The sequence below is a fragment of the Enhydra lutris genome, unplaced genomic scaffold (genome assembly GCF_002288905.1).
Source record: "Enhydra lutris kenyoni isolate GAN:26980312 unplaced genomic scaffold, ASM228890v2 scaffoldscaffold36, whole genome shotgun sequence".
Lineage (NCBI taxonomy): Eukaryota > Metazoa > Chordata > Mammalia > Carnivora > Mustelidae > Enhydra > Enhydra lutris.
The window spans coordinates 18,276,515-18,299,119 of record NW_019154120.1 but is presented as its reverse complement, the minus strand read 5'-3'; the positions used below and the strand labels follow the sequence as shown (position 1 = coordinate 18,299,119).

Genomic DNA, 22,605 nt, shown 5'->3' with positions numbered 1-22,605 from the left:
TTCTATACCTACTCTCTAAAATAGATAGACCATCCAGACAGAAAGTTAGTGAAGAAACAATAGAACTGAACAACACTGCATATCAAATGGGCCTAACAGACATATAAAGAACATTCCACCTCACAGCAACAGAACATTCATTCAAGTGCATATGGAACATTCTCCAGGATAGATCACACGCTAGATCATAAAATAAATCTTAACAAATTTAAGAAAATGGAGCAAATTCAAGGTATCTTTTCCAATTACTATGGATTGAAACTAGATGTCAACAAAAGAAAGAACACAGGAAAATTCACAAGCACATGGAAATTAAACAACACACTCAAATAACTACTGGGCCTAAGAAGAAATTAAAAAGGAAATTAGAAAACAGCTCAAAATAGCTCAATGAAAATGAAAATATAACATACCTTATAAGATGCAACAAAAGCAGTACTAAGAGGGATGTTCATAGCAATAAACACCTAAATTAACAAAGAAGAAAGATTTCAAATAAACAACCTACCTTTACAACTTGAGGAACCAGAAAAAGAACAAACAAAGCCACCAAATTAGCAGAAAGAAGGAAATAATAAATAGTAGGGCAGAAATAAATGAAATGGAAAATAGAAAAACATTTTTAAAAATTGATGAGAGACACCTGGATGCTTCAGTCAGTCAAGCATCTGCCTTCAACTGAGGTCATGATCCCAGGGTCCTGGGATTGAGCGCCCCCCACTAGTGGCTCCCTGCTCAACTACTTCTCCCTCAGCCGCTCGCCCTGTTCATGATCTCTCTCTCTCTCTCTCTCTCTCTCTCTCTCTTTCTCCTTCTCTCTCTCAGATAAATAAGAATCTTATAAATAGATAGATAGATACATAAATAAATAAAATTGATGAGACTGAGAGTTTTTTGAAAAGAAAAAATCAACAAAACCCCAGTTAGACTAAAAAAAAAAAACACAGGAAGAGGGGAATCTGAGTGGCTCAGTCAGTTAAGCATCTCCCTTTGGCTCAGGTCATGATCCCAGGGTCCTGAGATTGAGTCCCACATATCAGGCTCCTTGCTCAGTGGGGAGCCTGCTTCTCCTTCTCCCTTTGCTGCTCCCCCTTCTTGTGCTCTCTCTCTTAAATAAGTAAATAAAACCTTTTTAAAAAGAGAGAGAGAAAGAGGAAGAGAAGACTCAAAATCAGAAATGAAAGAGGAGACATTGTAACTGATCCCACGGAAATAAAAAGGTCATAAGGTACTATTACGAACAAGTCTATGCCAACAAATTGGACAATCTAGAAGAAATGGAGAAATTCCTAAATACATACAACCTACCAAGACTGAATAAAGGAAAAAATATAAAGTCTGAACATACCAAAAACAAATGAAGAAATTAAAAAAGTAATCAAAAAACCTCCAACACAGAAAACCCCACAACCAGATGGTTTCATGGGTGAATTTTACCAAACATTTAAAGAATGTTTGGTAAAGAACCAATCCTTCTTAAAGTCTTCCAAAATTAGAAGAAACACTTCCAAATTCATTCTATGAAGATAGCTTCAAACTTACACCAAGGTTAAAAAAAGATTATATGAGGAAAGAAAACTATAGGTCAATATTCCTGATAAATCAATGATGCAAATTTCTCAATAAAATACTAGTACACTGAATGCAAAAGCATATGAAAAGAATCATGTATCATGACCAAGTAGAATTTATCTCTGGTATTCAAGGATGGTTCAACACATGCTAATCAATCAATGTGATATACCACCCTAATAGAACAAAGGCTAAAAATCACACAGTCATTTCAATGGATGCAGAAAAAGCACTTGACAATATTCGACACACTTTCATAATAAAAACTCCCAACAAATTACGTATAGAAGTAGCTTACCTCAATACAATAAAGTCCATTTATGAAAAGCTCATAGGTAGCATCATATTCAACAAGGAAAAGTTGAAATCTTTCCCTCTAAGATCCAGAATGCCCACTCTCACTTCTCCTATTCAATATAGTACCAAGTGTCTTAGCCAGAGTGATTAGGCAAGAAAAAGAAATAAAAGCCACCCAAATTAGAAAGGAAGAAGTAAAACTATCTGCCTGCAGACATGATTCTGTACATAGAAAACCCTGCAGACTCTACAAAACCTGTTAGATTAAGCAAATTCAGTAAAGTAACAAAATACAAAATCAACATACAAAAATTACTTATGTTTCTATACACTAACAACCTATCTGAAAAGGAAAATAAGAAAACAATTCCATTTGCAATAGCATTGAAAAAAATAAAATACTTAGGAATAAGCTTAACAGAAAAGGTGAAAGACTTGTACACTAAAAACTACAAAACAATGACAAGAGAAATTTTAAAAGTCACAGATAAATAGAAGGACATTTCATGTTCAGGAAATAGAAGAACTGATATTATTAAAATATCCATACTTCCCAAAATGATACTTGATACTTTCCAAAAAGATTCAACGGTTTCCATAATAATCCCAGTGGCATTTTTTATTGTAATAGAAAAAAGAATCCTAAAATTCATTCAGAACAACAAAAGACCCCGAATGGTCAAAGCAATTCTGAGCAAGAACAACAAAGCTGGAGATAACATACTCTCTGATTTCAAACCATTACAAAACTACATCTCTATATGATCTCTCTCAACTAGTCCCATAGCTTTACAAACCATTCATACACATACAACTCTTAAATATATAATTTTAGCCTCAATTTCTTACCTGAACTCCTGACTCATATCCAAATGCCAACCTAATATCTTCTCTCGAACACTTGACAGACATCTACACCTAACACATTCAAACACGTGATCCCCCGTCTCAACTTGTTCCTCTCTCTGTCTTCCTCCAGGGGCTTCTAAGAGCAAGAAAGAAAACTTTCTAAGAACTCTCTAATAAATGGCATGATAGTTTTAAATCAAGCCTCCAAGTTCTTTGATACCTCAATGCCCCCACCTCTTTGAATGTGGACCAGCCTGTGCATAATTCTAGCCATAGAATATAGGGGAAGTGACACTATTTGAGTTCTGAGGCTCAGTCATAAGAAGTCATGCAGTTTCTTCCTGGTTCTCCTGAAATGTTCACCCTTGGGAAGATCTCCTTTTCAACTGTTATCCTGTAAAAAGCCCAAGCTGGTAACATTTTTAAAACACAACAGAAGCCATTGTTGATTTAGTCCACTAGTTTAGGGGTGGTTTGTAGTTAATAAAAAACTGGAACTGATAGCAAGCTGATTCCTTCAATTAATCATACCAGAAATGATGAAGTCATCCTTGCTTCCTTTCTCTCACATTCCATATCCAATCCCTCAACAAATTCTGTCAAGTTTCTTTTCCAAATATATCCAAAATAGGACCAATTTCATCACCTCATCTAGAAGATAGATCTCATTTAGTCAAATTCTTGGTTGAAAACAACAGAAACTGACTTGGACTAAAACTGCACACAAATTTAGTGAAAGGAAATCAGATGGCTCATAGACTAGAACAAAGGGTATGAGAACCAAATCCAGAAAATGGTCTAAAATCAATGAAGTTTAAGTATAAGGAGTCAGAGCCAAAGACCCAGCCTGACTGATAAAGAGCTATTGTTGCACCAGCATCAACAGCATGAATTCTAGGCTGTCCCCATGCTTTCATTCTTTGGTGTCTTCCCTCCAAAGAAGTGTATTTAATTGGCTGAGCTTAGTTGATGTTCCTGAGTCCCAACTACGGCAGGATGATGAAGGGGAAAGTCGGCATTCTGGGTTTCATAGGAAGAGGTGGAGACCCATCTTCCATAAAAACTCATTTCACACAGCATTTTCCAAACAAAAGGTAGCTACAAATTCTGAGCAGCCAAATAAAAGTAAATGTCTATGATAAGGGTTAAGTAAGAAGATACATTTTGTATACAAACAACAGGTTCTCAATATATATGGAAAAAAAAATAGACTGGAGTTTCCTCAAAAAGTTCAGAATAGAGCTACCCTATGACCCAGCAATCACACAACTGGGTATTTACCCTAAAGATACAAATGTAGTGATCCAAAGGGGTACATGCACCCTGTGTTTATAGCAGCGATGTCCACAATAGCCAAACTATGGAAAGAGCCTAGATGTCCATCAACAGATGAACGGATAAAGAAAAAAAAAAATATATATATATATATCACATTTCACATATATATACATATATATATATGTATACATATACACACACACATATATACACACACACAATGTGTATATACATATATACATGTATACACACACACACACACACACACACACACACAATGGAATACTATGCAGCCATCAAAAAATGAAATCTTGTCATTTGCAATGACATGAATGGAACTAAAGGGTATTATCCTAAGCGAAATGAGTTAATCAGAGAAAAAAATTATCATATGCTCTCCCTCTGATATGTGGAATTTGAGAAACAAGACAGAGAATCATAGGAGAAGAGAGGAAAAAATGAAACGGGATGAAACCAGAGAGGGAGACAAACCTTAAGAGACTCTTAATCAAAGGAAACAAACTGAGGGTTGCTGGAACGCAAGGACTTGGGAGGGATGGGGTGGCATTGGGGAGGGTATGTGTTGTGGTGAGTGCTGATGAATCACAGACCTGTACCCCTGAAACAAATAATACATTCTATGTTAATTAAAAAATAAAACAATAAAAATAAATAAATAAATAAAAGTGCTATATGACCAGTAATAATAATAATAATAATACTAAGTAGATTGGACTAAAGACTTAGATTCAAGTCCTATTCTACCACTTACTAAATGTGTGATCCTAAGCAAGTCACTCAACTTCTGTGAGCCTCCCATTTTTTTTTCCCATCTTTAAAATGAGAACAGTGATATCTGCCCTGCTTATCTTACACACTGGTTTTGAGGATCAAATGAGTGTGTGAGCATATTAAGGCTACTATCTTCATCTCATTCATCTTTGTAACACTGTTGACGAGCTTAGGGTTTGGCTGGAGTAGGTGTTCCATAAATGTCTACAGAATGAGTAATCGCTATAGAAAAGATTTGCAAAATGAAAGCCATTAATTAGTTGATCCTACTATATCCTCCACCTAGACCAGAAAAGTGTGATGTTGTCACCCAGAGCCAGCCTAAAGTCATATCAAATGTGCTTTGAGAGCAGACCATTGACACTGAAAATTTCTGCCACTGACCTCTTCATAAAATAAATATGGAAATGGCAGAGCAACTTAATTGTTTCATTATATAGTATAAATTTGGCTTATAGAGCAAATTCCTCCTGTGACAAGTTTTAGGGACCAGATAATAGTTACTGAGAATCATTCTAGCATGGAGAAGTAACGTAGCTTATGTAGATTTCTGGCCAATGGATTCAAGTTACCCTGAGAAAACAAGACCTACCTGGTTGTAGGATAGCTAATAGTAACAATCCCTTAACCAAATCCTTTGGAGATAGATTTAAAATTGAAAGTGCTTCATTTATTTGAAAGGTGTTCATGGTAAAAATCGTATATTATAGAATCCCCAGCATGGTCTGGGACAGCCCCCTGCAATCAAACACAATAATTATTTTTGCAGAAGTGTGTATGAATGTCCAGTCTAAGGGGAATAAACAGGAAAGTCTCACATCAGTTCAGTTAAGTTTATTTCAACATAAGATTCAAAAAACTTCTGGTTTACAGAGCTTTTTTAGGATTTTAAAAATGCAGATAAAAATAAAGTTGTATTTTTCATAAAAAGGGGAATGGGTCTATAGTGCCTTGAGATAAAAAATGCTCACTGTGTACATGCAAAGTTCTTATAAGTTTGAATATTAATATTACTCTCTTTAAATCATCTATCTAAAATCACTTCCAAAATATTTTTTTAGTATTCAGTTCAGCAAATTCTGGAATTCAGCCAGAGAGATCATCTATTTCAAACTGCTACCTAATGCAGCTGATCCCTGCGAATAGATTCCTATCCAGACGGTCACTCAGCCCTGGCAAAATACTCCTATGGGTGAAGAATTCACTCCTTCATGTGGCAACTTGCTGCACTTTTGGAAAACCTTAAGTATGAGGATCAAAGTCAGATCTTCTGTCACTTTTACCCCTTAGTCCTAACTCTGCCCTGGGGAGCAGGAACAACAGCTACTCTAGTTAGCCCCTGTGTCACGTGACAGCTAGACAAATATTTGAAGTGGTGACCACATACCACATCACCCGCTTCTTCTCTAGGCTAAACATTTGCTCTAACTCTTCCACATAAAGTATAGTTTCCTCTTCCCTTACATCCTGAGAGCCCATACCAATCTCTAACTTATCAATGTGTATAATAAAACAAGGTAGCCAGAGCTACATCAATCTCTAGCCCAGAACACAGGGAACCTGTTGTCTTCCTTGTAAGCTATATATCATGTTCCTGAATGCAGCCTAAAATTACATTAGTTTTTTTTTTTTTTGTATGCAGCATGATTCTTTTGGATTGTTTTGCATTTATAGTATATGAATCTCTACATCTCCCTTGATTTAAATTTTTCGGTCTCAGTAAAGGGGTTTTCTACTGGTTAAATTACATCATGTTGGTTTTCATTCCAACATTTACATTTCACTTTGAACCTTGATTTCACCTATCTGTATATTAGCTATGGCTTCCAGCTCTGTGTCACCTACAAATCTGATGAGCAGTCCTTAACCTCCAGTAAAGACTTTAATAAAAACATTGAACAAGATAGGATCAAGAGCCTTATGGCATGCCACTGGAGACTTCCCTCCTGGATGGCATCCTCAAGTGCTTACCATCTAAAATAGCCAATGAACTCCATACACAAATAATAATACCAAGCTCTAGTTGACAGGTATTGAATGAGCAGTAAGAAAAACAGATGCTATACAGAGAAGAAAACAACACAGCTCAGAACCATCACACCAAGCTCTACATTTTAGTAACTAAAATTTAAAAGAATGTATCTCAGGGGCACCTGGGTGGCTCAGTGGGTTGGGCATCTGCCTTTGGCACAGGTCATGATCTCAGGGTCCTGAGGCACAGCCTCCAAGGCTCCCTGCTCATCGGGGAGTCTGCTTCTCCCTCTCCCTCTGCTCCTTCCAGCCTTGTGTGTGGGCTCATGCCTGCTCTCTCTCTCTCTCTCTCTCTTTTTTTCTCTCTAAAAAAAAAAAAATTTAAAAAAAAAAAAAAAGATGTATCTCATTCCTGAAAGTGCATATATCTGTACTAGATTTGCAACATAAAAGCCATTTCCTACTAATGATCTCACCCAGAAAGTTTACAAACCCAGCATTAAAGGATGAGTAGGATTTTGAAATGTCACAAAGAATGGGGGAATTAGCAAAGGAAACAATCTTGCCCCATTATGGATCTACAACTCCTATAGATGTAACTCTTCCTGCTGCCACCTTGACTCCACCCACCCAACCCCAACATGCAGAAATCATCTTAAGTATATATGTCTTTAAATGACTGGTTTCCCAAGGAATTACTCACTTTTAAAATCAGTCATACAGGGGAGGCCTGCCTAACTTAGTCCATGGTGCAGGCATGCAACTCTTGATCTTGGGGTTATGAGATCAAGTCCCACGTTGGGTATAGAGATTACTCTAAGAAATAAAAAAGTACAGGGGCACCTGGGTGGCTCGGTCTGCTAAACAGCTGACTCTTGATTTTGGCTCAGGTAATGATCTCAGGGTCATGAGTTTGAGCCTAGGTGGGGCTCCGTGCTCAGCGGGGAATTGTCTTGAAGATTCTCTCCCTCTGTCCCTCTTCCCACTAGTCACTTGCTCACTCTCTCTCTCTCTCTCTCTCTTTCTCTCTCTTTCTAAAATAAATAAATCTTTTAAGATTTTTTAAGTTATAAAATAAAATAAAATGGATCACAGATCACACATAAGGCTCATGTACAAGGCAAGTGACCCTGGCTTAATATGGGTTCATGTGATTGACACCCAGTTTTTTTGAGAATACCACAAACACAAAATATCCAGGGTTGCCTCTGTTTGCTTATATTGTGTAACAAACCTAATGTGAAACATGACCCTTGAAACTATTCCCACATCTTTCCAGTCAGGACATTTTGATGATATAGTAAATATCACCATCTTTTCACCTTGAAATAGGGTTTAAATAAGGATTTTGTCACATCAAGTAACTTTTTTTCACATAAAACTTAAAATTCTCTTCAAACGCAATACCTGTTCAAAAACTTTTAGTAAATATCCAAAAAATGACACAACTCTGAAGCAATTCTAGACTCCCCAATAACTTTGAGTCATGACAGTTTCTGTTCTCTCATCCTGTCTTCTATTCCTTCTGCCTTTCTTGGGCTGAAAATTCGTTAGAAATATAAACCAAAAACCCAGAATGTAATTCGAAACTGAAAGCAACAAGCCCATTCACTGAAGTAGATCACGTGGAATTAGAAATAAAAGAAAATTCAGTTTGAAAATTAAAATCTTCAAAGCTTTTTGGAATATGAAGTTAATCATTACAAATTTATCCCGACAGAAATAGCTTTTTAAGGGACACCTGGGTGGCTCAGTCAGTTAAGTGTCTACCACGCGCACGCTCTCTCTTTTCTCCCTCTCAGATAAACAAATACAATCTTCAAAAAGAAAGAAAGAAAGAAGTAGCTTTTTAAGGCTATAAGCCCCATAACTATTTGGATTCGGATTTAGAATATCTAAAAGAAAGCCCTCGGAAAATTAACCCAATCATCATAAAGACCCTATTTTGATAAAAGGGGATCCCTACCAAATCAGACTTGACGAGACCGTCTACAGAAAGGAGCTCAAAGTCACACAAGAGACAATAATCGGATTGCGACTGGAACACAGGGCTCTTCCTCCAGATCCAGAGTTTGTTTCCACCACATCCTTGACCTTGAGACTGAGGGTAGAGGACTACACACAGCACTTCCTACATCAGTATTTTCTGACTTACCCTGACCAACATCGAACCATATCCAAAAGACAACAGAAGAAAACAAATAAATAAGTAAAAATAGAAGGAAGTTGAATCTATTACTTCGAGATGAGATCTGAATAGTTGGATTTTTTTTCCTCCTTTATACAAGAAACATAAAGCTGTATGCAACTATAAGATGTTTTTAAAGTGTAAATATTTTAAATGTTTTATTATTTAATACTAAATATTATAAATATAAATATTTGAAAATATAAAATATTCCACTAAAGTAGAGGATTCATGAGAGCAGGGTCCACATCTAACTTGTTCATTACTCTATCCCCAGCATCTATGTGGTAACATATTTCTGGGTTCTTTCTGCTTGTTTTCTGATTTTTGCTGCCCATGATCCAAATACCCTTCTTATTTTAAAGTAATTCCCTACAGTAGGCAGTATAGGTAGAATGAGTGACCCTCTTCTCACCTTCTGACAGCCCCCAACTGGTTCTTGTGGAGGCAACATAAAAACACAGGGATAGCAAAGAAGTTACTCTTGACAGCAGTGACAGAGACAACAGTGTCTTCTAGTCTCCCCTGGTCACTGCTTTCCAAGCTACATTCCTACTGCTTCTGTGAGCTACCTGGTTTTTGCCATGAAAGTTCTTTTCTACTTAAATTGGTTCAAGGTGGCTTCTGCTTATAACCAAAACCTCTAATAGGCACATAGTAGGCATTCAGTAAATATTTCTAAAATGAACAAATAAATTAATAAAGCAATTAACCACCATCGTAATTTTCTGTATAACACTTACAGTTTTCAAGAACTCCCCAATATTCTGCATCTGGTTGCTACTGCATTTATGTTCCAATATTTAAGTTATGACATTTATCCAAGGCAAGTTTTTCTTAATGCAAGAATCAAATAAAAAAAATTTTTTTTAACTAAACAAGGGTTAGACTTCATTTCTCAAGGTCTGCCATAATATCTCTTGGTATCAGCTACTACTATGAGTATACCGTGTAAGTAATAAGTAATTTGATTATGTAAAACCTCTAAAACAGAAGTGTAAAATAAGAGCTAGGGAGAAGAACCAAGTATGAGTATTAAAAATGAAAAAAGTGAAATAATTTTATTCAAAAGAAATTAGATTTGGAAATAGATTCAAAAAAAGTCTTAAAAAAGGCAACTGAAACTTCAGATATGAGCTGACATTGGGCAGGGGCACTGTGGGTGGAAACGGTTCAGGGACTTGGAAGGAACAGCATCTGCAAAGGCAAAAACCGTGTCCCTTCACAACACAAAAATCTTTGCTTTAATCAGATGGCTCTATTTAACCTACTTGGTTTGTGAATTCTTAAAAATGTTTCCATTCACTCCAGCTCTACTCCACTGAAAGCTGAAATCAACCAGAACTCATCCCTTCCCCCACAAAATCCCCTGATTTCAAAGAAGGGGGAGAGGGGATTAATACAGAAAACTGCTTTCAAATTCAGTATCATAGTTTTCTAGCAGATGTATGTGATTATTCAAAGGACTTTCAGAAATCTTTCACGCCTGGAATCAACCAAATGGAAAATTCTGAAGACTTTGCACATTTATACTTAGAAGCGACGTTTGAAAAGTGGCGTATCGAAATGTGATGTTTCAGAATTGCCCTGAGAAATTCCACTCCCTTGTTACCAATTTCCGTTGATAAGGCAAAGTGCTATTAACATAGTGCATTGTATTCGGTTTATGTGAACACAAAGCCCCAAAACCAGGTCTCCCCTGGCTGATAGTTGGAAACCATTACAAAATCCATTAAACCATCTCAGTAAGCAAGAGAGGAAAGGCCATTTTGTGTTCAGTGACCTATACTCAGCCCCATGGATTATGAAGCAGGCAATGTAGTGCCTTTTTGACTCTATATCTGGTCTCCAGGGAGCCTGAGCTCAACTCTTTCCCGATAAAGTCTGAAGAACACATTTCACCAAACAAAAGTGGATAGTAAACACTTCAAAGTAGTTTTAAGAAGAGAGAAAGAGAAAAATGAAATATTGGGGATAAGGAGTGTTAAACGTTTTATTACTTTTGCTTTACGTAGCCTATAAATTTCCTGTATAATTTGTGATTCCTCTAAAATGTGGTATAAAAAGCAATTTCAAATGGTAAAGTAAACCACACGGCTTTAAGACGACCCAAGAGAACATAAACTGTATAGACCAAACTGGCTTCCAGTGCTTTTCTGATCTAGATGGAGGGGGAGGGGAGCTCTTCCTACACTATCTGAATACATCAAATCCTTCTACATTTTTGTGTCTACAGGGCCATAATGGCTTCTTCAGCATGTACTCTCCGCCCGGTTGCGTCGGCTCGCGGCTCCGAGCACACCGAGAACATTCCCGACCCAGTTCCTGAGCAAAGGAGAGGGAAGCCGCCTGCCCTGCCCTCGGGGCTCCTGGCTCCGACCTCGAGGACACCTGAGACTTGTTGCTCGGGTGGCGGGAACTCACCATTATCGACCGAACGCGGGTCGCCCTGCGCACAGGAGGACGGCATGTGCCCGCACCCGCCGTCCCAGGCCGGTCGTCCGGCGCGCAGGGGACGCCGCGGCCCTGAGAGCCTCTGCGCCTCGCGGGGCCGGGCCTGGAGCCGGCGGCGGTCATACAAAACCCGCGCCCGGAGCGCGGGGACCGGAAGCGCCCGCGGTCCGCCCTTCCGCCTCCAGAACGCGGGCGCGGGGCCGGGGAGCCGCGCCAGGCCTGGGGCGCCTGCTGGCGTGGCCCGGCAGGCCTCCGGGGGAGCCTCTTTCCACCCCCGGCCCAGTGTCTTCGCCTCCCTCGGTCTCCTCCCGAGGGGGCGAGAGCAGGCCGGAGGAGGGATCCAAGCCTGGCCCCCAGACCCCGGCCCCGCCGGGCCTAGCTCGAGGAGAGGAACCCGGGCCCAGGCGGCCCGACCCTGCCGCGTGCGCGGCCCGGGCCCGGGCCCGGGCGGGGAGCCAGGCCAGGGCGCCCGGTCGAGGGCACCCGAGGGCCCGGCCGACTCCCCTCCCGTGCGCGCACCCCGCGGTCTCCCCACCCCCACTCGCTCCGGGAATCAATAGTGACCGCTGATATTTCACGACAATTGCAGCTGTCTAATTCATCAGTGAATAATTAAATCAGAAGCAGCCAGGCCTGCCTGAGCCAGGGCCCGGCTTGGCGTCGGAGACTAGGGGTCTCCCCCAGCAGATCCCATCAAACTGGGGGCCCAGTTGGGAGCGGGGAGGGCAGCCAGGGGACAGGCCTCGCCTTGGGCCGCCGCCGGGAGAGCGGCCGCGCGTGAGCAGCAGGAGCTCGGGGCAGGGAGAAAGCGCGCGTGGCCTGGGGACAAGGAGGGCACCCCGCCGAGGAGCTCCATCTGGGGGCTTGTTCCAGATCCGCCAGCCCCGCAGTGTCTCGCGTGGGGCTGCGCTTTCCACTCCCCTCACGCCGACGTCGCGAAGGGAGAGGAAATCATCCTCAGGAGGCGATTTGCCTTTGAGGAAGATGGAGAGGCGCAGAGAGAAGCGCCTAGAAACGGCATTGATTTAGACATCAATCCTGGCCGGCTCCCTCCGCCTCCCGAGCCACGGGGCCGCGCAGCCCCCTCCCCGGGAAGAGGCTCGCCTCCGGGCCGGAGGCCGGCCGGCTCCGCCGGGCTGGCGAGGCTGGGCCGACAGCCGCACCAGGGCACGGCCGGCCGGGGGAGCCCCTCGCCGCCACCCCGCGCCCGCGGCCTCGACGCCCGCCTCTGCGCCGCGGGAGCGGCCGGCGCGAGCACCGCTCCGCCGCGGCCAACAGGTCTCCCGAGTCTCTCCCGAGTCAGGAGCGCCGCCGCATCCTCTCTCCCAGCCCCGGCGGCCCGACGCCCTCGGAGCCCGGGTTCTCCAGAAGCGGCCAAACCACCTGTGTCTGGCCGGGCCCGAACCCGGGCCCCGGCGCTATTGCGAGTGGCCCGCGGGGACCGCGTCCGGCTCCCCCAACCACCACGGCCCCCACAGCTACGAAATCGCCGCCCGTGAACCCTGTGGTCGGACAGAGTTGCTTTTTCCTACACGCTTGGAAGTGAAACAGTTCAAAATTCTAAAAGAGTGGCACCGAAGCGATTTCCCGAGATAAAATACTCCTATAATAATCTGCATATGATATATTACTTTTGATCGTGTCGTCTTCAAAGATCAGCGCAGACTCACTTAGTTATTTAATTATTTTAGGAGCTGATATACACATGGAATCTAAAAAACGTATACCATGTGATTTTTTATAAATATATCTTCTGCCTCGCATAAATATTTTAAACCCCTCGATTGCTTTTGTTAGTTTTCAAATAGAAATATTATCTTTAGAAATCGGAAATAATATTTAAGTTTAAAAGCCGGCTAACTCTTTTTCTTTTTTCGGTACTCTGTCCTCTTTTTTTAATTACATCGTAGGGAGACGATTAAAATTACAGAAAAAGATCTTTAAACTCTCCCATTTTCATAGAGGGTAAAAGTGGTGGATATTTGTATTAATACCTAAACAATATTGAATCCTCAATCAAAAGTGGTTATGTCCAGAGCAAATAAATGATCGTTTTAAGACAGTAATAAATAAAAGGCAATGCCCGTGTTTAGTGTCTCAGGGTAACTTGAAAACAGTTCTACTTTCAGAGAGTTAAATTTGTCCTTTTTACAATCAACTGCAACTTTTGCCTTCCCTTTGAAAGGACAACAAAAAAGATTTCACGCACAACTTAACCTGAACAAAAGGACCTCACGCCAGTTTTTCTTTTGTGGGGTGACAACTGGAGGAGAGGAAAACTTTATTTTAAGCATACATTAATTGTATTTTTGGAAATCCAAAATTGTACTTTTGGAAACCCATTTAAAAGAAAATGCGACTGCAGATTCACGTGGCTCAAAACCGGTGCTCCAGGGCTTTGGTGGAGAGAAATAATGGAACAGGTACTAAAGGCCGCGGCGATAAAACTCTTCTCCGTTCTCAGGCTAACAAGTTGCTTTCTCAAAGTGCAACTTTCTTTTACAGAAAAAGCTGTATTCCGTTTGAGGGTCGTCCTGCAGGCTCCCCCCACCCCAGGCTTCCCACCGTCCCCTCCCCTCAGAAAAAGAAGCCCTCTGATCGCTGCAGTTCCAAATGCTCAAATTCCCCTTCACTTTTTTGAATTACATTTTCCCCAACAGTCAAATTATTTCTGCCACGAGCTTCTACAGTGGTAGCAGCCGCGAAAACAGAACCAGAAGGGTGGCTCCAAAGAAGGTTCTGTGGTGGGCCCCGAATTCGGGAGAAGGAAAATGTCCTGGGCAAGGTCTGCAATCCCAGCACTCAACCACGGCGACAGTCGCCTCCAGTCCGGATCAGAGGCCCAGGCTCTGCTTTCCACCCAAACTCCTCCCGCGAGGGGGTCGGGGAACCAAGCCAGAACCGGAATGGAGAGGGACAGAAGTAAGTGTGTGTGTGTGTGTGTGTGTGTGTGTGTGTGTGTGTGTGTGCATCCCTGAGGGCACAGTAACTCCAACAATTTCCTATCTGTGGGCATGGAGGGGTAACGATCAAGGTTCGCCGACCTAGTCTCTGGCTTTCTTTAAAAAAACTAGGCAGGAGGACCCGCTTGCTACTTAGCTCTGCGGAGCTGAGGATTCTGCCGCTGCCTCTCCAGACTCGTTGCCCCAGGAGCAGGTGTGACGGCTCTTCTGGCTCGGGGTCTCCTCCTTCTCCCCGCCCTCAAGCCCGCCCACTGCCCGCGCCCGCACTACTGAGGCTTGGGTGGGTTTTGCTGGGTTCGCCCCGCAGCCCTACTCCCCACCTGCGAACCCAGGCGGTGCTTGGGGCTGTGAGAGAAGGCTCCCCCAGCTGACAGAGCTCTCGCAGCTTCATTTTTCTTTTCCTAAGAGACCAGCGGAAGGTGGGAAGAACACTATCACACTCCAAATGATCCTCCGTCCTGGCGCACTGTGTCACCCGAAAAGTTAAGGGCAGTCCCTGACAGCTCCTAACTAAACCGGCTTTTCGGATTTTAACCAGATTGACGCGGAGGAGAAGCGAGTTCACGAAAAAGGACCCATGGGACCTCACCACCTAAAACACTTAAACAACAACAACTTTCCTAGATTCGACTGGAATCCGCGAAGTGTCAGAGAATTTCTGAGCTGAGAAGCAGAAGAGGGTCAATGGTGCCGGGCTTCGGTTTTAGTTTTCTTCCCCTTGTGTTCAACCAGCCTGAGCTTTCAGGCAGAATAAAATTGAAGCTAATGGAGATATCAAACAGAGCCACAATTCCGAAGGCTCCCTTTCCTCCACAAGCACCCACCGTCCATCTGCAAGTGTAATCACAGAGACTTGCGGTGTCTTCATCACTAGAGGCTCCGAAAAAAAGGGGGAGAAATTTCTCCGTCGTTAAAAGGAACCCTCTATTATCACTATTATTATTTGTGTATAGCAACATGAGAATTCGCCCCCCCTTAAAATTCCCCCACAATATTGAAACAGCATTTGTTGTACGATTCATACAAACGCTTGAGGCCTTTCTGGAAAACCATTACCATTCAATGGCTAGAAAATTGCTCTCCTTCCTTAAAAAAAAAAAAAAAAGGCTCAGCAGCAGCTACAACCGACAACAAAAACTTTCTCCTGCATAATCCTCGCCCACAAAATGACAAAGAAATGATATTGACTTACCCCTGAACGGATGAAGTGTTTGATAAGGGGGGGACTTTTCTGAAGATTTCTTTTCGGGAGCCACACAGACAGCTGCAATTCATGGGCGACACTGATTGCCAGAAACGCTATGGATTGGCATGGGGTCTGCAGCTCACAGATCCTGATCAATACCCCTACACTCACGCGCCAGATGGTTTGGGGAAGGACAAAAATAAAATAGTCCAAATCAACCCACCATTATGTCTTTTTGTATTGCTTTGATAAACCTAGTTGTAGCACAAATGTGTTCTCCCAACACAAAACCTTCCTCAGGATTTTGAACATTTGGGTAGAAATAAGCAGCCCCCCTCTTCTTGGGATTTGGGCTGTGGTTACTGTTGTTTAGAAACAAAGCTGTTGGGCCCCTTATCCAGACTGGGTTTACTTGTGGTCTATGTATTTTTGTGTGTGTGTGTGAATAATTTATAGGGTCTCTGTTTTAATTGAATGCTCACCTTTCTCTCTCTCTCAGAGCCTAAAAAATTTTTTTGAATATGAAAACACATATGAAAAGCTCTGGCAGTAAAAATTTCCAGTCTATTCCTACAATTCCTAACTCAAGTGTTTTTTTTTTTCTTTTATAATGCAGTACCTTACATTTGTTGTCAAAGCTGTATTTTATTTACAGACTTCTTTTGACCATTTAAGTGTCTGATTTTGAAGAAAATCAGATCTGCGGATGTGGTATGTTAAGAAAGGGATTTCCTGATCTCAATATATTGGCTGGTGTAACAGTTTGTCCAGACTCTAACAGTTGTGAAATAGCATGCCTGCTACCATCTATTTGTGAATCAAATGCTGAGGGGAAGGGGAACAAGAGTGTAGCTGCAATTTTTTTTTTTAAATTCTGAGTTACACAACTTCTGAATGTTAGAGTACGTGTGTAAATAAGGGGCAGTTAGAAAGTACCTTTTCCTTTTATTTTCTTAGAGAAAGGAACATCAAAGACATTTTGAAACATATTTGAAAATCTTATTAATACTGATATTCTTAAAATTATCTTCAAGTAGAAAATTTTTTTTCCTTTTTAGAAAGGGAAAAGGCATGCAAGACTAATTTACTAAAAATTAGGATGCTGACTAAAAATGCACATTAATTTCCCTTTTAAATGGGTTTTAGGTTGACATACAAAACCTCAAACCATCATTAAGAAAAACAACGTGGAAAATCTGCTTTAATCTAGCCCAATGAAATTATACACAAAGAAGCCAATACGATTTCATGATTTCCCTGAGATCGCCAATATTGATCGAGGGAAGGGGGAGGGATGGTGAGAGAGAGGGAGGAGGGAGAGAGGGAGGAAGGAAGGCAGCAAGAATATGCAACTCACCTTTCAACTCTCCAGCATGTGACTGCTCCCAGGCACACCAAAATGCAATTCCCAGGAGATTTATCTTGGTAGCCTGGTAAACGAGTTTATCATTTTGAAAAATTATTTTAATGGCCATCTATATACTCAGTCTTCTGTATGAAGGCGGTGCCTACTCAATGTCCCAGCCTGGGGTCCCTGGCCACTCTTTAAGCCTGAAGCCAAGGCAGAGAAGGCTGTATTCAGCATTGGGGCATATCAGACTCATTCCCCAGACTTGCTGCTCTCTCGCCCTATTTCAGTCTCTGAGCACTCCTAGTCCAACAGGAGGTTGCGCTCTTGTGAACTTTTGTTCAACTCGGTAAGTTTTTCAAACATTAACTGTTTCAAATTATCCCAACTGTCCTGCTGCCATATATAAGGTGGGGAGTGAAAAGAGAGACAGTAAGAGAGGGTTGAGGGGGAGAGGAAAGACAGAGAAACAGAAAATTCGGTTATTTTACCTAATTTTGTGACATTAAAAAATGTTAGCAGCTAGAAAACTATGTTTAGCAAAGTAGAGGAACGTCCACTTTCTTACTCAGGCTCTGATATCACAAAGAAGCTACTTAAGTGAATAATTGGCAATGTATTGGCCAGAGCTCAATGAAGTAGATCTATCAATAACGTCACTGTACATTCGTGTGACAGAATGGTGTGGGAGTGGGTGGATTTTTTTTCTTTTTCTTTTTTCTTTTTTTGCTCTGTAGCTAGAAGGGAAAGGAGGGCAGCAGGAAAAGGTCACCAAGACTAAGAACTATTTTCCAAATGAATCAAACCTTTCTCTAGCACCAGGAAGGCAAATACAGTATTCCAGGCTGTGTGTCCTTGTTTTCTTATCAAGTTTTCTCTAACAGCTGGAAGTGGTTGGAGGGGGCTGTCTTAAGGAGACCCCCCGCTCTTCTTTTGACAGCTGATCAAAAGAAAATAGGTCACGCTTCTCAAACTTATGTCCACCCTGTCCTTAATTACTGTCTCTTTAAACAAAGGCAACATCTGCGCAACCTCAGCTAGCTTGAATCTTCGGAGGCAAACAGAACGCAACCTGCTTTGGAAGAATCTGTTACTTTTAAGGGTTTCAATGCCCGGTAGCTCCCTGTCTTCAGCCACCCCTCCACCCCAACCCAGGCCTCGGAAATCTCCACCTCCTCTCTCCGCAGCTCCACTTCCAGTCCCCGACCCAGGGTGAGCAAACAACGGAAATTCTGGGTGCACTTTTTAAAGCTGCGGCTCGAGAGCCTTCTAAAACTCGCCAGGGTTCTGGTCTTTTCAGAAACAAGTTTTTGATATACAGATGTCGACCGAGGGTCCGTGCCATCTACCCACAGCCCCAACCTGGGACTTTCCTTTCTCGGGATTCGAGTGCGTGTGTGTGTGTGTGTGTGTGTGTGTGTGTGTGTGTGTGTGCGCGCGCGCGCGCGCACACACACACACACACACACACACACACACACGATAGAAGAAAAATCCGCGGGTGTCGTCCTGGAAGGTTTACGTACTCCTTGCTCCCAGGAGAAGTTTGCTCACTACAGGCCTTAGGAACAGTCTTGCCGCCCCCCACCCACAACCACTTTACAAGACGCTAATGGGAGGAGCGTTTGGTCACCTTGAAACCGCAGCTCCTAGAGTTCTAGTTTTATTTTGCAATCTAACAGGGCCCTTCTGAAGCCTCATAACTGGGAGATTTATGGGCTCGCCGGGTAATTAAATGATGTTATTGTGTTAACTTTGCTTGGATTACGGTGGCCCGCGCCGCCTGTGGGCTCGCGTCGCGGGTCGCAGCTCCAAGGCAGCGAGGGTCCTGGGGTTCCTATCGCCCGGTAGATTATGCAAGCCTCGGTCTCGGGAATTTACCCTGCATTAGAATACCTAAGCGCCTGCATTTTAAAAGGGTAAACTACTGGCTCTCAGATAGAGACGCTTGGGAAGTGGCTCGCCAGGAGACTTGGGTTTGTATTTTCACAGACCGGCTTGGTAGCCTCCAGAAAAGCTGTGGGGTGAGGCAAAGGGAACTAAAGCAATGCTCTTTTCTACAGATCGCAGCTGCTCAAGAGGGACACAGAGCGGCATCTTTAACATAATTTCTCTCCCTCGCTCGCACTCTCGCCTCTCTCTCCCCACTGCACCCTCTTCCCCTCCCTCCCTCTCCTTGACGTTTGATTCTAGTGGCAAAGGAGGAAAAAAGGCACAGAGCCGTCAGCCAAACCTGAAACACATGGCCCCGCCCCCCCCTCAGCCATTGGCAACCTCACTCAGGAGGCCCGCCCCCCAGGGCAGTAGCGCCCTCGGAATGGCTGTTTTCAGCGCCCATCGGGCGCTGCTCCGCCCCGGGTCCGGGAGGCTAGGTTGGCTGCCCCGGCGAGCGGCAGAGCCCTTCTGGACAGCTCCCGCTCACCCAAACAGAAGACGTCGGCGCTGGAGCGGGCTCGGACATGGCGAGGCAGCGCGCCGGCCCGAGCGGTGGGGCCCGGTGATCCCTCCCTCCCTCCCCGCCCCCTCCCCTCTCCCGCTCGCACGCCCCGTCCGCCCCCACCCCACCCCCACCCCGGGCGCGCCCGCCTGCCCGCCCGCAGCCCGGGGCGCACACCCGCACGCACGCTCCCCTCCACACACTCACGCACTCCCGCGCCCTCCCCCGCTCCCGCGACCGAGCTCCGCCACGCGCGCCTTGCCAGCCCGCCGGCCGCCCCCGCCGCCCCCGCCGCCCCCGGGCCCCGATGGACTGAATGAAGGCTGCCTACACCGCCTATCGATGCCTCACCAAAGACCTAGAAGGCTGCGCCATGAACCCGGAGCTGACAATGGAAAGTCTGGGCACTTTGCACGGGCCGGCCGGCGGCGGCAGCGGCGGGGGCGGGGGCGGGGGCGGCGGGGGCGGCGGCGGGGGCCCGAGCCATGAGCAGGATTTGCTGGCTAGCCCCAGCCCCCACCACGCGGGCCGCGGCGCTGCTGGCTCGCTGCGGGGCCCGCCGCCGCCGCCAACGGCGCACCAGGAGCTGGGCACGGCGGCAGCGGCAGCGGCGGCGGCGTCGCGCTCGGCCATGGTCACTAGCATGGCCTCGATCCTGGACGGCGGCGACTACCGGCCCGAGCTCTCCATCCCGCTCCATCACGCCATGAGCATGTCTTGCGACTCGTCCCCGCCCGGCATGGGCATGAGCAACACCTACACCACGCTGACGCCGCTCCAGCCGCTGCCGCCCATCTCCACAGTGTCGGACAAGTTCCACCACCCGCACCCGCACCACCACCCGCACCACCACCACCACCACCACCACCAGCGCCTGTCGGGCAACGTCAGCGGCAGCTTCACCCTCATGCGCGACGAGCGCGGGCTCCCGGCCATGAACAACCTCTACAGCCCCTACAAGGAGATGCCCGGCATGAGCCAGAGCCTGTCCCCGCTGGCCGCCACGCCACTGGGCAACGGGCTGGGCGGCCTCCACAACGCGCAGCAGAGCCTGCCCAACTACGGGCCGCCGGGCCACGACAAAATGCTCAGCCCTAACTTCGACGCGCACCACACTGCCATGCTGACCCGCGGTGAGCAGCACCTGTCTCGCGGCCTGGGCACCCCGCCCGCGGCCATGATGTCGCACCTCAACGGCCTGCACCACCCGGGCCATGCTCAGTCCCATGGGCCGGTGCTGGCGCCCAGCCGCGAGCGGCCACCCTCGTCCTCCTCTGGCTCGCAGGTGGCTACATCGGGCCAGCTGGAGGAGATCAACACCAAAGAGGTGGCCCAGCGCATCACCGCGGAGCTGAAGCGCTACAGCATCCCCCAGGCGATCTTCGCGCAGAGGGTGCTGTGCCGGTCTCAGGGGACTCTCTCCGACCTGCTCCGGAACCCAAAACCGTGGAGTAAACTCAAATCTGGCAGGGAGACCTTTCGCAGGATGTGGAAGTGGCTGCAGGAGCCCGAGTTCCAGCGCATGTCCGCCTTGCGCCTGGCAGGTAAGCACAGAGGGTCTCCTGGACCCCGGCTGCTGGGGAGAGTTCTCCGGGTGTTTGTGGCCCCAGGTCAGCGCGCCTGGCTTCGGTTCTTCCCTCCTCTCCGCTACGCACTTCCTATTTTCTCTCCACTTTATTTCTTGTTCTGTCATTTCCTCCTTCTGCTCCCTTGTTCCTTTTCTGTCCTTTTTTCTTCGCATTTTCATACTTCTCTTCCTCCCTCCTTGACTCCAAGCTTTCATTGACCCACGGTCCACCACCACATTTCATTCACCCTCCCCTGAATGTGCCAATTTTACCCACTCTTTTTGCCTTCCCTAGTTGTGGGACAAGGGAGGGGGTGCGCTGTGTCTACTAGGAGCTTTCTCTTTACAGGACTCACAGAGACTCAGGATTGGCCCTGTGCACTTGAACTCTAGCTTAGACAATACATTTCAGTTTTCCAGGCTGCCTGGTTTCCCTGAATGGAGGCAGTTGAGGCACTTTGCTCTTCAGAAAGGAAAAAAGAAATCTCCGTTCTTCTCCTACCCACCACACCAGGCAAACTTGTTTAGTTATTACCAGGAGTCACAATCTTGACCGCGCGGGGGAACGGATGGTAGGATACAACAGCGCTTTGCAGACATCTCCGGCCTTGGCGCTGGCTCGGGGAGTTTCTGACCGAAAGAGCAGGCTCGGGCCAGTTCCCGTGTCATTGCCTACCGAGAGGGGAGGGTGCAAGGACGAAGGTTGGGACTAATACATTCACCTCTAGGAGGATGGGGGAGGAAAAACTAAGAATGGAGAGCTGCCTAACTCGCCGGCCACGCTCGCCCGGCGCCCAGCTTTTGCTGGCATTTGCCGAGGTTTGGCTGGACTCGGAGAGAGGCTGGGCGTTTGTGAGGAGAGGTGCTGAAAATTAAGATGCAGGTTAGTTAAAGCATCTTGGCCACTGGCTACAGGCTCCGCCTTTGCATTAAGCGGACGCTGATTGTGCGCGTAGCGCGGCGGCGGGGAGGGCAGGCGGCCCGCGGGAGGGGACCGGTCGACGCGTTGGTTACATTGTTCTGGAGCGGGCTTGGTTCTTTGTGCCTCCTCTAGCGGCCAAGCCGCGAGGTACAGCCCTCTATTGTTCTAGGAGCACAGATACCTCCTGTGTGGGCGGCGGGAGTGAGAGAGAAAGACGCAGCCGTGGCTGCGACTGACATACAGTTGCGCGCTTTTGTGCGCGCAGACCAAGCGCGGTGCGTGTGGCAGTTGCGCTGCCTCCAGGACTTAGCCATGGGTCCAGAGGAGCAAAGGGTCCAGGCGCCCCACTGGGGAGGATACACAGTATCCTACTGCAAATCTGTATGGGCAGTTTCTCTTGGACCGGGGCCATCTCTCCGGATCCGTGAGCCACCGAGGGGACAATTCTTAGTAGCAGTGATTTACATTGGTGCGGAAAGTGGGATGTGCGTTGTGTGCGGCCGGCATGGTCCGAGCCAGCTACACACAACGCGCTTCCGGAGCGGCGAGCTCAGGCTTCCTCTCCCGCTCCCTGGGGCTTTCCTCGCACCACCGAGCTTACGGGGTACACTCTACCGACGCGGGACGGGGCTGGGGGCGTGTTCACCCAGGCTTGGGGAGGGGGCGTTTCCACTCTGACAGCCTCCGCCTTTCCCCGCTGTTGGAGGATTCCGATCTCCAAGCAGTAATCGCCCCCTCGGTATTGATCTGAAAAGGTAAAGAAAACTATCCCCCCAAAAGC

General features: G+C 45.9%; 2 protein-coding genes across 2 annotated transcripts in view; both read left to right on the top strand.

Moving 5' to 3' along the window:
* Nucleotides 1-11,415: 11,415 nt before the first annotated feature.
* LOC111154284 (collagen alpha-1(I) chain-like) lies at nt 11,416-12,900 on the top strand. Its single transcript, XM_022513788.1, has 2 exons — nt 11,416-11,926; nt 12,275-12,900. Exons 1-2 carry the CDS (start codon nt 11,416-11,418, stop codon nt 12,898-12,900), a joined length of 1,137 nt encoding a protein of 378 aa, XP_022369496.1.
* A 6,751-nt stretch (nt 12,901-19,651) lies between these two features.
* The window catches only part of LOC111154304 (one cut homeobox 2), a 46,619-nt gene continuing 43,665 nt past the window's right edge, over nt 19,652-22,605 (top strand). Inside the window, exon 1 of the mRNA XM_022513814.1 lies at nt 19,652-20,879. Within this exon, the coding sequence (XP_022369522.1) occupies nt 19,652-20,879 (1,228 nt within the window). The remainder of the gene's footprint in view (nt 20,880-22,605) is intronic.